The 16,095-nt window shown below is 39.0% G+C and overlaps 1 protein-coding gene across 1 annotated transcript in view; it reads right to left on the bottom strand.

Annotated features, from left to right (window-relative positions):
• The window catches only part of MOCOS (molybdenum cofactor sulfurase), a gene marked incomplete at both ends in the record, with an annotated part of 231,333 nt that overhangs the window by 97,217 nt on the left and 118,021 nt on the right, over positions 1 to 16,095 (bottom strand). The window contains one exon of the mRNA XM_080340510.1: positions 10,390 to 10,466. Coding sequence (XP_080196636.1) covers positions 10,390 to 10,466 — 77 coding nt within the window. The remainder of the gene's footprint in view (positions 1 to 10,389; positions 10,467 to 16,095) is intronic.

Raw genomic sequence — 16,095 nt, 5'->3', positions numbered from 1 at the left:
GTGAAGAAAAAAGAAGAGATAAAAAGTAAGTAATAAAGAAAGGAGAAAGGAAAAGAGAAAAAAGGAAAGGAAGCAAAGGAAAGGAATGGAAAGGGAAAAAAGGTAAGGAAAGGGAAAAAAGGTAAGGTAAGGCAAGGCAAGGCAAGGCAAGGAAAGGGAAGAGGAGAAGCGAAGAGAAGCGAAGTGAAGAAAAGAGAAGAGATAAAAAGTAAGTAATAAAGAAAGGAGAAAGGAAAAGAGAAAGAAGGAAAGGAAAGGAAGGAAAGGAAAAGAATGGAAAGGGAAAAAAGGTAAGGAAAGGGAAAAAAGGTAAGGCAAGGCAAGGCAAAGCAAGTTAAGGGAAGAGGAGAAGCGAAGAGAAGCGAAGAGAAGAAAAGAGAAGAAATAAAAATTAAGTAATAAAGAAAGGAGGAAGGAAAAGAGAAATAAGGAAAGGAAAGGAATGGAAAGGAAAGGAATGGAAAGGGAAAAAAGGAAGAAAATGAAAGAGAAGAGAAGGAAGAGAAGAGGAGAAGAGAAGTGAAGAGAAGCGAAGAAAAGACAAAAAGTAAGTAATAAAGAAAGGAGAAAGGAAGGAAAGGAAAGGAATGGAAAGGGAAAAAAGGTAAGGAAAGGGAAAAAAGGTAAGGCAAGGCAAGGGAAGGGAAGAGGAGAAGCGAAGAGAAGCGAAGTGAAGAAAAGAGGAGAGATAAAAAGTAAGTAAAAAAGAAAGGAGAAAGGAAAAGAGAAATAAGGAAAGGAAAGGAAGGAAAGGAAAGGAATGGAAAGGGAAAAAATGAAGAAAATGAAAGTGAAGTGAAGGAAGCGAAGAGGAGAACTGAAGAGAAGTGAAGAGAAGCGAAGAAAAGTGATAAAAAGTAAGTAATAAAGAAAGGAGAAAGGAAAAGAGAAAGAAGGAAAGGAAAGGAACGGAAAGGGAAAAAAGGAATAAAATGAAAGAGAAGTGAAGGAAGCGAAGAGGAAAAGTGAAGAGAAGTGAAGAGAAGCGAAGAAAAGATAAAAAGTAAGTAATAAAGAAAGGAGAAAGGAAAAGAGAAAGAAGAAAAGGAAAGGAAGGAAAGGAATGGAGAGGGAAAAAAGGTAAGGAAAGGGAAAAAAGGTAAGGAAAGGTAACGCAAGGCAAGTCAAGGCAAGGGAAGAGGAGAAGTGAAGAGAAGCGAAGGGAAGAAAAGAGAAGAGATAAAAAGTAAGTAATAAAGAAAGGAGAAAGGAAAAGAAAAAGAAGGAAAGGAAAGGAAGGAAAGGAAAGGAATTGAAAGGGAAAAAAGGTAAGGTAAGGTAAGGTAAGGTAAGGTAAGGTAAGGTAAGGTAAGGTAAGGTAAGGTAAGGTAAGGTAAGGTAAGGTAAGGTAAGGTAAGGTAAGGTAAGGTAAGGTAAGGAAGAGAAGAGGAAAAGTGAAGTGAAGAGAAGAGAAGCGAAGAAAATAGATTAAAAGTAAGTAATAAAGAAAGGAGAAAGGAAAAGAGAAAGAAGGAAAAGAAAGGAAGGAAAGGAAAGGAATGGAAAGGGAAAAAAGGTAAGGAAAGGTAAGGCAAGGCAAGGCAAGGGAAGAGGAGAAGTGAAGAGAAGCGAAGGGAAGAAAAGCGAAGAGATAAAAAATAAGTAATAAAGAAAGGAGAAAGGAAAAGAGAAAGAAGGAAAGGAAAGGAAGGAAAGGAAAGGAATGGAAAGGGAAAAAATGAAGAAAATGAAAGAGAAGTGAAGGAATGTAAGAGGAAAAGTGAAGAGAAGTGAAGAAAAGCAAAGAAAAGAGATAAAAAGTAAGTAATAAAGAAAGGAGAAAGGAAAGGAGAAAGAAGAAAAGGAAAGAAAGGAAAGGAATGGAAAGGGAAAAAAGGAATAAAATGAAAGAGAAGTGAAGGAAGCGAAGAGGAAAAGTGAAGAGAAGTGAAGAGAAGCGAAGAAAAGACATAAAAAGTAAGTAATAAAGAAAGGAGAAAGGAGAAGAGAAAGAAGGAAAGGAAAGGAAGGAAAGGAAAGGAATGGAAAGGGAAAAAAGGTAAGGAAAGGGAAAAAAGGTAAGGAAGGGTATGAAAGGTAACGCAAGGCAAGGCAAGGCAAGGGAAGGGAAGAGGAGAAGCGAAGAGAAGCGAAGTGAAGAAAAAAGATAAAAAGTAAGTAATAAAGAAAGGAGAAAGGAAAAGAAAAAGAAGGGAAAGGAAAGGAAAGGAAAGGAAAGGAAAGGAAAGGAAAGGAAAGGAAAGGAAAGGAAAGGAAAGGAAAGGAAAGGAAAGGAAAGGAAAGGAAAGGAAAGGAAAGGGAAAAAAGGTAAGGAAGGGTATGAAAGGTAACGTAAGGCAAGGCAAGGCAAGGGAAGGGAAGAGGAGAAGCGAAGAGAAGTGAAGAGAAGCGAAGAAAAGATAAAATATAAGTAATAAAGAAAGGAGAAAGGAAAAGAGAAAGAAGGAAAGGAAAGGAAGGAAAGGAAAGGAAAGGAATGGAGAGGGAAAAAAGGTAAGGAAAGGGAAAAAAGGTAAGGAAAGGTAAGGCAAGGTAACGCAAGGCAAGTCAAGGCAAGGGAAGAGGAGAAGCGAAGAGAAGCGAAGGGAAGAAAAGAGAAGAGATAAAAAGTAAGTAATAAAGAAAGGAGAAAGGAAAAGAGAAAGAAGGAAAGGAAAGGAAGGAAAGGAAAGGAATTGAAAGGGATAAAAGGTAAGGTAAGGTAAGGTAAGGTAAGGTAAGGTAAGGTAAGGTAAGGTAAGGTAAGGTAAGGTAAGGTAAGGTAAGGTAAGGTAGAGAAGAGGAGAAGTGAAGTGAAGTGAAGAGAAGCAAAGAAAATAGATTAAAAGTAAGTAATAAAGAAAGGAGAAAGGAAAAGAGAAAGAAGGAAAGGAAAGGAAGGAAAGGAAAGGAATGGAAAGGGAAAAAAAGGAAGAAAATGAAAGAGAAGAGAAGGAAGAGAAGAGGAGAAGTGAAGAGAAGAGAAGTGAAGAGAGGTGAAGAAAAGACAAAAAGTAAGTAATAAAGAAAGGAGAAAGGAAAAGAGAAAGAAGGAAAGGAAAGGAAAGGAAGGAAAGGAAAGGAAAGGAATGGAAAGGGAAAAAAGGTAAGGAAAGGGGAAAAAAAGGTATGGAAAGGGAAAAAAGGTAAGGCAAGGCAAGGCAAGGAAAGGAAAGGAAAGGCAAGGGAAGAGGAGAAGCGAAGTGAAGAAAAGAGAAGAAAAGAGAAGAGATAAAAAGTAAGTAATAAAGAAAGGAGAAAGGAAAAGAGACATAAGGAAAGGAAAGGAAGGAAAGGAAAGGAATGGAAAGGGAAAAAAGGAAGAAAATGAAAGAGAAGTGAAGGAAGCGAAGAGGAAAAGTGAAGAGAAGTGAAGAGAAGCAAAGAAAAGAGAGAAAAAGTAATTAATAAAGAAAGGAGAAAGGAAAAGAGAAAGAAGGAAAGGAAAGGAAAGGAAAGGAAAGGAAAGGAAAGGAAGAGAAGAAGTTAAGAGAAGTGAAGTGAAGAAAAGAGAAAAGAAGTAAGTAATAAAGAAAGGAGAAAGGAAAAGACAAAAAAGGAAAAGAAAGGAAGGAAAGAAAAGGAATTGAAAGGGAAAAAAGGAAGAAAATGAAAGAGAAGAGAAGGAAGAGAAGAGGAGAAGTGAAGAGAAGCGAAGAGAAGAGAAGAGAAAAGGAAAGGAAAAGAGAAGAAAGGAAAGGAAAGGAAGAAAATGAAAGAGAAAGAAGAGAGAGAAGAGGAGAAAAGAAAAAAAAAATATATAAAAGAAATTATATACTTGTATCCATTGTGTTATGTGTCCTGTTAAATTCCCCTGTCCTTTCAGGCAAATAGTCTTTTTGTTATTTGACTCACTGTGCGGAAAGAGAGAGGGAAAGGGAAAGCGAAAAAGAGGAGAGGGAGAGAGAGAGGAGAGAGATTTTTATCTTTTGACATACCGGTATTGTCATTATCTGGGAATCAGAATACCTTTGGATTTTAAGCTCTTATTCACTCCCTTTCACATTTAGAAGTCAAATTTTTATTTTCTGATGCCAGAATTTAAAATGCCCTCTGTTCAGTGAATCCCTGTTTTCATATTTAGAGTGTGGATGGAGTATCTTCTCCCTACTGCCACCTCATTAGTTTATTCTCAAAAAACCAAGAAAATAGTCTCTCAAATACAGTATGAGCAGTCAATCATGAGGTGAGGAGATTAGTACAAATTGTCCAGGTTTCTTTTATGTTAAAGTTCATTTTGTGGCAAATGGCTGACATAGAGAAAGTAAAAATTTCATCAATGATTCATTCTCTCTTTTAAACCAAGGGAAGAATTTCCCCTTATAATTAAGTATTTAATAAATGTTGGCCAACATGGAGCATCCACTTCCAAGATACCTATATATCACAAGCCAGAACACACATATATTAATGACATCCTTAATCTTATTATTTTTAAAAGAAAAAACTCTAATCCATTAAAATTATGAATGAAAGCAGCATTGACAACGAAAACAGTAAAATCCACAACCATCACACCCACGGTCCAAGTTCAGGTGACATGCCCAGACGATGGCAGGAGGCAGTCACAAACTCCACACAGAAGAAGAAATCCCAGTAATCCCTGCCAAGCTGACTGAGGAGAATATTATTTTCTAGCCCTAAACCAGATGACTTGCATTACCCTAAGTGTCTGAAGACAACATACATGAGAATCTGTTCAGTTCCACTAAATGCAGGCTGCCCAACATCACATCACTGGCTGCAAGCAGTCCCTGATGTACCAGAGGATGGTAAAAATTATAAAAAGGCAAAACACAACTCATAAGTCTCAAAGATCAAGTTAAAAATCAAAGTTAGCCTCACCATTTCGCATACTGCACTGTATTTTGCTTTGGCTGTGTGTAGTAGAACTGCCTCTATGAAAATCAACACATTCTTTACTCTCCAAGAAACCATCAAGCACCTAGCAAATTTAAAAAGGAATCTCAATTCATCATCCTTAGGAGACTTAGCCTGCCTCTTAAAATTTTTTCCAACACATAATACATTTTCTTGTGAAGGGAATTAATGTCTCATGAACAGACATTATAATTAAAGTACTCTTTCTAACATAATTGCGAATTATGCATCTTAGTATCATTTGTAAAACTGATAAAGATTTACTAATAAAAATACATACCAGCTAAAGGTTAAGTTTAAAAATCATAAAGACAGAAGACCCCTGAAAATGGCTTACATAGACACACATATCATTATGCAACTCTGGCATGAAATATGCCTTGTTGTTAAATGGAAGTTGAGGTAGGTCAGTCTGTTCCTGAAGCACTGCACCCTCTGCAAAGGACCCATGTTCATGAAGAACTGCAGCCCATGGGAAGGACTCACGTTGGAGAAGTTCATGAAGGATTGTCTCCCATGGGAGGGACACCAGACTGGAGCAAGGGAAGAGTGTGAAGAGTCCTCCTTTTGAGGAGGAAGGAGCGGCAGATACAATGTGTGATGAACTGACCACAACGCCCATTCCCCACCCTGCTATGCTGCTTGGGGGAGAAAGTAGAGAAACTGGGAGACAAATTGAGCCTGGGAAGAAGGGTGCGGTGCGGGGAAGGTGTTTTAAAATTTAGTTTTAATTTCTCAGTGTGCTACTCTGATTTGATTGGATGGTGAGGGGAAAATGGCAGCAGCAAAGCACTCTTATTGCATCAGTAATGCCAAGAACAGACATATTCAATGCCTATTGAAGAGCTAAATATTTAGAAAGGTGACCACACTGCTCTGGATGGCACGTACTGGTTTGCAGGCTATGGTGCTGCACTGCAGCCCCCCAGGCAACCTTACTGCCATGGCCAATGCAGAAGGGCCACCAGAAATGGTGTTGGGGCTGGGGGAGCTGGAGCGCTGCAGTGACCCTTGACATTAGCTTTGATAAGTGGGCATGCAAAACGTACTTTAGGATGGAAAAACCAAAACGTGACCATAGCTGTATCACGTTCTATTTCCACCTTTGCACGGTGCTTGTTTGACTGATCTTCTGCATGATTAACTTCTAATTAAAAAACACTCCACGTAGAAATTTTTGTACTTACATGAACATACATATAAGCATAATCACGTAAGTTTTACCATGAAGGGAGACGTTGAAATTTCCTACTTAACTGGAACAAAAGCTTAATTCATCTAGGTACACAGATAATGGTACAGAACAAGCCTGACTTTGTGGAAAATTCCTGCATCATGTGGTGATTAAAATGCTTTACAGAATTCAATTTCTTCTTCTATTATGTAAGTTACTCTAGTCTCTTGTAGACAAAAGGAGGCAGTGCTGCTGGCATTTCTGCTTTTCAGTGCGGTGCTCCAGAAAGTGACTAGAGACCATCAAAGTACCTAGGTTACACCAGTAGAAATTTTAAAATTCTAATATTTGCCAAAACCTTTTTTTTTTTTTTTTGCAATTTCTCCTCAGTATAGGGTTCTTATCATTTATTCTTTCAGTGTACTTTTTTTTTTTCCTCATCTCCCTTTATTTTTCTTTAAATGTATTAAAAAATACATTTTTAAATTAAAAATAGAAATATTCCTGAATTTTTATTTTTCATTTTTTATGAAGGGATTATAAATCTGGAAGTTTGAAGTCACATCCATATATTTCACATAGCAATTTTCAGCTCTCTAGTGAGACCCAAGCTGTACAATCAGGAACACCAGAAAAAAAAAAAAAAGAAAAAGGTTATTGTAGAGGTTAAACCACACCAATTAAAATACCCTGGAAAAATTACTAAAAATATCTCTGTGAAGCTAATTCAATAGAGATACTGTATACATCTGCAACAGACATTATTGCTTTGGCAAATTTACTAAATACAGAATCATAGAATCATTTAGGTTGCAAAAGACCTGTAAGATCATCAAGTCCAACCATTAACCTAACACTGCCAAGTCCACTACCAAACCATGTCCCTAAGCATCACATCTGCATGTGTTTTAAACACCTCCAGTGATGGTGACTCAACCACTTCCCTGGGCCTGACTACCCTTTCAGTGTTTTTCCTAATTCCTGTCACAACGTGAGGCCATTTCCTCTTGTCCTATCACTTGTTACTTGGGAGAAGAGACCAAGCCCCTCCATGCTACAACCTCCTTTCAGGTAGCTGTAGTGAGTGATATGGTCTCCCCTCAGCCTCTTTTTCTCCAGACTAAACAGCCCCAGCTCCCTCAGCCTCTCCTCATCAGACTTGTGAACACAACATTTGAGGTGCAGCCCCACCAGTGCCAAGGACAGGAGGAGGATCACTTCCTTAGTCTTGCTGACAAGCCAGGAAGCTGTTGGCTTTCTTGGCCACCTGGGCACACTGCTGGCTCATATGCAGCCGTCTGTCAATGAACAACCCCAGGTCCTTTTCCACCATGCAGCTTTCCAGCCACTCTTCCCTGAGCCTGTAGCATTGAATGGGGTTGTTGTGACCCAGGTCAGGACCCAGCACTCGGCCTTGTTGAACCTCATACAATTGTCCTTAGCCCATTGATCCAGTCTGTCCACTTCTCACCACGTCTACAGAAGTGTTTTAGCATCCATAAGACAGAAGTCCATAACTCTTCTCAATGTGATAAAGAGTAATAGGAAAAGCCTTTAAATTATTTTATTCAAGCATACTGATAATAAATATGTTATTGATATGGTCAGATGCATTTTTTATTAATGAACATATACAACAATTCACCATATTCCCTTCAAAGTAGTATAAAAGCATCTGCTTTGCTATTTGAACCAGTTAGCCTTGGCATTGATGACTGTTGAAGAAAAAAAAAGCTTATCAGACACTGTGGACAAAAAGTTACCACTTCAAGCCAGATTTGAAAATATTTTCAAACAAACAAAGAAATGAACAACGCCCCATAATCAGTAAATGAATTAAACCCAGAATTAAGGCCAGCCTACACACCCTCATAACAGTTTTGTGGAGAACCCCTTTGACAGGTTATTCCAAACCACTTCAGCTGCCTTAGGTTTTCTTCTCTGCTATAGGTCAGAAGGTAAATTAAAAGCAATAAGGACTGAAAGGTCTGAACATACTGTTTATTCATGCCTCTATTCTATCCTTTCATCCACTGCTCTTTACTTTGTTCAGGTTCGGGGTTAAGTATGTCCCTCAGTCCAGTATGAAGAGATTTTTCAATTGTTTAGGTGAAATAAGTACCAATACGAGGTTTAGAAGGCTGAGAAATGTAATGGAGGAGATGCTATCATCAGCTCTCCGATTGTGGCAGGCAATGCTCCTACACATTAAACCAAAGCAGTTAGCCCTCTTTACAATGGAATGCATTTGTTTAGGCTTTCACATTGTTCAGAAGCTTTTTATACTACAAGAACATTACTAAAGGCAGTTTTCTGATCCCTGGTCTCCACACGGACTATCATAAAGCAGAACATCCTTACTCGTTGGAGCTCAGTCAGGCTCCTACTGAAGTGGATGAAAACTCTGCTATTGATTGAGCAAGACCTCAAGCATCTAACAGAACACTCCTCACAGAAGTCTTGCTCTGTGAGGAAGAAGCCACTAGAATCTTTCAGATAAATCCTGACAATAATCCCCCACAGACACTAGCAGAAATTATACCAGCCTGAAAAATACATGGTCACTGTGTGATGATGCACTTTGTGCCTTTATATAGGAAATAAAAGAGTGCACTGGAGACTGGAGGTTCAGACATTACTGTGCACATACCTGGGTACGAAACCACATTTCAGGAACATATTTCGTTAACCTAGCATGCTCCGCATATGGAAGCATACCATGGTGCAAGCCTCCTACACAGCCAGTGGTGCAGGTTTCCCTGGCCAAGTGTCATCTCCTGCACCTTTCAGGAGAATCACTGACCCATAGCAGAAATCACAGAGAGGTTGTGCCTTTGGGGTGCTGAGCCAGACAAGCACCATGATACCCTGGAGTCAACAAGGCACATGATGGTCATCCTTCAGATAGAGCTTCTGACTTGAAGATCATCTCAAAGCTTTACTTGACACTTCAGTGTTAGTGCCACATTAAGGGCTTCAAAGATACTTGAACAGTGGGAGCAACTGAAGTCATGAGACTCCTTAGCAAGCTAGAAAGCCTGCACTGGCCTCTTATGCCTTATGCCAGGCTACCTGCCCTTTGCCTGGGGAGATGAAGACCTGGTAGTAAATGTGTTGTGGAAATGATCTGCCCAGGGAAGTCCACTGCAAAGAGACCTTTGCCAGGTTTACACTACCTTCCCAAAGTTAATGTGACTGGAGAATTTCAATTCCATAAAGTACTGACAAGATCAAGATGGCAGGCTCTGAGCTTGTTTATAAATCTCAAACGTAGTTAGCTCTGCACAGACTTGGTCTACTGCACAAATATGCCCTAAGCAGTAAATGGAAAGGTCTGTCTTCCACTCTTCACAGCTGAATATGCCCCAGCCTGTATTACAATATCCTCTGCCTGGAGAGAGGCATCAGCCTTTGGTAGTTAGAGGATCACAGACTAATTTAGGTTTGACCTCCTGAGGTCATTCAGTTCAACCTCCAGCTCAAAAGAGCAGTAACTTTAAAGCCAGATCAGATTGTTCAGAGCTGAGTCCAGTCAAATTCTAAACATCTCCAAGGATGGAGATTTAACAGTCTCTCTGGGCATTCGCTCCAGTATTTGATTACCTTCATCCTGAAAAGTTATTTCTTTATGCCCAGTCAGAATTTCCCTTATTGCAGCCTATGACTGTTGTCTCTTCCTTCACTTTGTACCTCAAGGGTCAGGAACTGCACTACAATTTCACAAACATGTTCTTTTTCTGGGAATTTTCATAAGACTTATAGTGCTACATTTTATCAAACAGAGAATAAAATGGGAAAAACAAAACAAAACAAAAAACCAAACACATAAAGCTGCTTTCCACTGAAGTGTGTCAAAGTACAGATATAAGTAAACTGCTGTGAAAAGTCATAAGCTGGAAAGGTCGTTGTTTGAAGATAGCTGCCTGCACAGTGGGACTGTGTTTCCTATCTAAGAAAAAGCTTTCAGGTGTACACTAAACTCTCTTTTTGATTCCTCCCTTAATCTGTATTACTTTTCTGCACCAGGTCAAGTTGCCGGGTTCTCAAACACAGCAGGAACTCTTACTGCATCAGGTCTCAATAGGATGTAGCTCAGCTACTTTCTATTATTATTTTCCTATTGCATTTTTGTGATTGTGAGGTAGACTAGATGTGCTTGGTGTACTTGGAAAACAGTCTGCGTATTTTGATTTTTCCAAACCAGGCTGGAATAATCCAAAACACAAGACTTCGATAAACCAGATACACTTAAGTCTCATCCTCATATTGACGAATATGGATAATAAATCTAGAAAGAAATACTGGGCTACAGCCATAGGAAATATGATCAAACTTGTGCCCTGAGTATAAACCTGGAACTTCACTCTTTCAGTATTAGAGTTATGTTAACTGACCTGTGAGTTTTTCCAGAACATCAAATCCATGTTTCAGAGCAATGATATCAAGAAAAGAGACTGTGCCGTCTTCAAACCTAAAGAATGGAATAAATGAGCACAGTAAACAAATCATGCAGCTACAGTACAGACTTTAAATCTATTTTGAGAATTATTATTTTATATTCAGTGAATCTAACTTGCAGAGTGGGAACTCTTCCCTTTGGGATTCATCTTCCAGTCTTGTAGTGTTCTATGAAGCAAAAATATATTCTTCAAAGCTATAGAGGCTTAAATGAAATTTGCACAGAGAAAGTTATATTTCCCCTGCATGTGCTGCTTGTGGGTTTTGGATTTTAAGAGTAGTGGGTAACAGTTATGTCTTATGAGCTAATGTCACAAGGTCCTAAGCTACCTTCTGACAATGTCAGGAGAAGGTGAGGAGGCAGGTGGAAACCTTGTGTTTGTCCCCTGACCCTGACATGATTATATCTAGTACAGTGGAGTTAGAAAGCAAGAAGAGACCTTCCTTACCTGGAGCAAAGAGGAAGATCACTAACAAACCTCCCTCCCTGTGATCTTCTTGGAAATTAAAATAACTGACCTGTAACAAGAATGCTACACAAGGATGAGGGAAAACATGTACCCCCTACCAACATCTTTTAAAGGAAACACCAAATGGAAACAAAACCGCCAGATTTAATGAAGTACTGCAGCCATTCCCGCAGTTCAGAAGAAGAAGGTGCAGCTCAAGGGTGGGGATGTATTCAGGAAGTGGTGCCCAAAAGAATTCAAGGGGGTAGAAGGGATATCATATCAAGCATCAAAATACATTTTTTTAAGCTTCGTGTGCACCACAGTCCACAAGAAGTTTTAAGGAGTGATCATTCAGCTTGCTTCACCAAAAATGAAAATGCAGAATAGTGCTGACAACTGCTGAAGTCAAAACTGTACAGAACTCACTACCAGGTAAGTTTGAACCTGGGGTCACAGCAAGTCTCCCAGAAAGAGGGAGCTATCTCCAAAACTGTAACAGTTAATGCTGGAAAGGAATCCACCAGCAACAACCCCAAATCTTGTGGTTCAAGTTTAAAATTAAACTCTGACCATGAGGATGAGACCTTCCAGTAACCTGATGTTCCTTGAATCTTTCTCAGAAAGGCCTGATGATGTCCACATTGAAAAATGACTGGGCAACATGGAGCAAAACAGAAGCATTCTTGAGTAAAAATAATTTACATGCACACGTAATAGACAAGAAAATAAGATATTTTCTTTTTTAAATTCTGGATGTAGCATTTTTCATAATGCATGTAAAAAGCTTTCAGTGCCACAATTAAATATGTTTTGTGAAAAGGGTCAAAGGTTAAAAATGTCAGCCTTCAAATGTTTTTTCTTTAATAAAATAAACCTCAATAGAATAGCATAATAGCTCTCACTTCTACAGTGATTTTTCTTACTTAGCTTCTATTATTTCATTTTTCTAATATTATCAAATAATTCAAACACGGCAAGTTGCACAGTCAGGTGAAGGACATGTAAAACTTCGAAAAATATTTTGTAAAGTTCCACACACAAAAAGAATGCAAGAGTATTTGTATATATGTCAATATCTTCATCTGGGATGAAAGAAGACAGATAGAGGCAGCAAATCATTATAAGCCAAGCGGTAAGAGAAAAGTCGTGGACTGCTACAAGGATGAACAGCCCAAAAGAGACCACTCATGCTTGCGTATTTCAACAAAACATAGGCAAAAGAACCCTTCTTAGGAATTTCTGAATCTTGCCTAATAATAATTAATAATAAAGTCTATTTCTCCTGAACTTCAGGGAAGAAACCTTGCTGCTTGTCAGTGATGAAATTTAAAATCGCCACTTGTGACTTGAAAGAGACCTAACACCAGGAATATTTTCACAGAGACCTGTGAACGAGTATCTGAGGGAAGCAATACTCCATCCAAACAGCCAGAAAAATTGGGGGAAGAGGAGGAAGAAGAGATAAGGCAGAGGCTAACATTGGTTTTGGAATTAAAAGCAGAAAAACATTAAAAATTTGCACTGTTTGCAGGAAATGTCACAGTGGTCCCACACAGCTGCCAAAGAGAGATTACAGAAAGGATCCATGAGAGGGAATTGACCTGCCCTGCTCAGTTACTGGCAATGGCTGGCAAAGGAAATAAAACACTGGGAACGAAAGATCAGGGCAGAGACACTGGCACTGGGCCCATCAAGAAGGGGGCACAACCCTCAACAACCTTATCATTATCGGAATAGAAAAGCACTTGAAAGGGCAACCCAGGTACCAGTCTGGATCTTCAAAGGCCTCCGGATCTCACCTACAGTAAAAGGGGAAGCGAAAATTGTATTTCTGTTCATTAGATATGATTATTAACTAAGCAGACAACTGCAGTACATCCATTGCTAAGCGATAGAAGAGATGTGTGAACTGTTCTAAGGCCTTAAAGATTTTCATGGAAACAGTTCAGAGCTTAGGAATCACTTTCTGCTTAGAAAAAAAGAAAGCAAACACAGTTGTGGGGTTTTGGTCAAACATTATGCTCCAGAGCAGCACAATCATTGTGACAGTATGTGCATCGTGCATTGTTTTGTCAGACTTGTGTTATTTATTCGAGCTCCATTGCAAGGACCAGAAGCCATAAAATAATTTAAAATAATGCTAAACATACTTGCTCAGTCTCCCTTTTTGCAATTGGGTAGGTCTCTCCTTTTACCATTTAGAAATGGACTATTTTGCAACATTCCTCTCTTCAATTTCATATGTTCATATGGACCGTTCTATTTCTATATTACCAGCTTTCCATTTCTGATAAAGAAAGCAATAATATTTAATTATTCCTATAATATGTATATGTACAGTACTTCCAGTGCACTTGACTCTCATGGATATTCTTCAGATTCACTGAACACCTGATATGCAATTTCATGTAAAGCTCTCATTTCCCCCATATTTCCAGCCATTGAATTGATCATTTTGCTTTATCCCCAGAGAAATTTACAGAAACCATCTATAAATTCTGATGTTTAGCACATTAAGCCTTAAGTGCTATAGCATTTTTACTTAGTGTCACAGCAAAACATGATGCTATGAAGGGTAGCTATTCTCCTCTTGGGACACAGAGAGCTCTCTCCCAGAATATTTAACCGTACTTAGGATTAGAGAGCAAACATGCTCCTTGCATTGCAAAACACTGACTTCCAAGCACTACTTTTCTATTTGATGCAACTGATGCTTCAAATAAATTGTTTCCCCACTCAATGGCAGTTCCAGTGTTAGAATAATCAGTTTAGGATGAAGTTCATTTGAATGCTGATCTAGAAGCCACTTCCTGTAGTAATAAAGGTTGTACAGCTGATGATGTATAAAGGATACTTAAAAAGGCTAATACTGCAGAATATCAACCCAAGAAACAAGCAGCTTACCTCTCTCATCTAGTTCTTATTATAATTGATCCCACTTAACCACATCTGGGATGAGCTCAATTGCTCAGCTGATTGTGTTTGTGAAAAGCTGATAGCATTTCACATCAACCTGCTACCTGGCAAACTGGTTAAACAGCTCATGCCATAACGAAAAACAGAGCAGCCTGCCTATATTTATCATGGAGTTATGAAGCTGATGAGCTCTTCTTTTCCAAGTCACACAAGACCTCTGTTTCTTGAAGCAGAATTTTTTCTTTTTCATAATGAGAGAAAACTCTTGCTTACAGAGAAAGCTCTCAGCTTTAGGATCTTCCTAGAGATGGACACAGGCTAGTCTTTCTTTAAAACCTTGCCTCATTAGTTGTTGTGACACTTCTCTGTTAGGTTGCTGCAAACAAATGTTAGTTCCTAAAGCCACCATCCCACACTTCAGGGCAACTGAGACAAGGAAGGAAACTGTGACATCTTGGGCAGTTTGAATTTGTCCTCTCCTTAGCCAGGTCACCTTTATATGGAAATACGACGACGAGATTCATGGCCTGGACAGATATGATTGGAAATAAAGTGCTTAAGGGCTAAAAAAACAACTCATGTTTAATGAGAGGACTTAGGAGTAAAATTTGGTGGAAAACAAAAATATTACCCTGGAGCTGAACAGCACTGACTTAAGTCAGAAGTCCAAAAGGGCCAACAGGTGGTGAAATATCTTGCATAATGTGAGTTATTCTGTATATGGAAAGTACACAAGGCACAGCTTTTAGGTATTTTGGGTGAGAGCACCTGCTTCTGGATTCTGGGAAGGCTGAGTAGCTTAGAAGGCAGATGAGCGATTCACCTGGTGTTTGTCAAGTCATTCGCCCAGGTAAAGTAAAACCAGACACAGAGCCACTGCACATGTCCACTTTCTATCCAGAACACAGCCCGGAGCTTTGAAACTTTGATAAAAATCCCATTACAGGGTCAGAAATAATCCTGCTCATTTGAGAGCATTGCTGAATCAGTGCAAAGTGCAATTAGGGAGTAGGGGGAGAAGCCTCCGTCAGCCAGCTTCCACTCTCCTTCACACTGCAGTCATGACTCCATTTAGGTCAAATGAGCAGAAGTCATTCCCGAGTTTCTAAAGCAGGTAAAAGTGAAACTAAATCCACAGAGAAAGCATATTTCTTGAATAAGCTGCTTTTCTTTTATTTTTTTCTTTTTTTTTTAAAACACTCCTCAAGAGTGGAGCTGCCCTTTGAAGTAGAGATGTTACATGAATTCCTTTCATCTTTTCCATTCATTTATTTTCATCTAATTAAACAGTACAACAATACAGAGAGGTTCTTGGTATGCATTTAAAAGTAGTTCATTCAGGTCCTATTTTTCACCTCTTAGAGATATTCCATATCACCTCCACATGAAACGACTGTCTTGGCAAATTTAAGTTTTACATTTTATACATTTACCTGTTTATTCTGAATTCACATTTGCTGGAATTACCATAGCACCACGGGTGTACAGTGTCAAGCCTATGGCTGTAGGAACAGATTGTTTTCAGTCACATTTGTCGTCTTAGCTTAGTAATTGCCACCTCTGATATTAACAGGGGAATGGATGTTAATTGGTCTCACTGCTTTCTAACATCAAAACCAACATTTGCAAAAGGAGCTACATTTGTTTTGCTTTTCTTTAACTTAAAATAAATAATTCCTGGTCTATGAAACCTTTAGGGCCCTGTTCTGCTCTTTAGCACATCTATCAGCTTCTCCTGAGACAAAGCCCTTAGGTAGTTTTCCAGAGTGTTTGTGGGACTCCAGAGGACACACTTCCCTCATTCTGCCTTTGTCTCTTCATTTTTAGCAGTTTGCCAGTTGTCTGCATGAGTTGCTTTCTTAACTGGCTGAAACCCTGGTCACGTTAACACCAACAACTGAATTTTAAAGCAGCATCATGTGAGACCAAGCATTCATCCGTGGGCTTTTTGATACCCTACTAGTAAAGACTCAGGTACACACACCCTTTGGACTAAATGTGACACTGGAGGAAGTAAATAAAACTAGGAGATGGCCTTTTGTAATGGGCATGTATGCTGTCGTTAAACTATGCTTTCATAATAATCCAACTTTTGCATAACTGCCTGCACAGAGGCATGCTACAGTAAGCCAAGAATTTAAATGCTAGGAGGGCAGTAATAAATTATAGACCTCTGAGTAAGACACCTACTCTCACTTCAGCAACTCCTTTTTATCTCTGTTAGCAGCATATTACGCGTTCATGAGCAATGACTGTTTCTCACACAACGAAAGG

The sequence above is a fragment of the Nesoenas mayeri genome (assembly GCF_963082525.1).
Source record: "Nesoenas mayeri genome assembly, chromosome: 2".
NCBI classification, from domain to species: domain Eukaryota; kingdom Metazoa; phylum Chordata; class Aves; order Columbiformes; family Columbidae; genus Nesoenas; species Nesoenas mayeri.
Note: the sequence above shows the minus strand (reverse complement) of the source record. Positions and strands in the feature narration are given on the sequence as shown.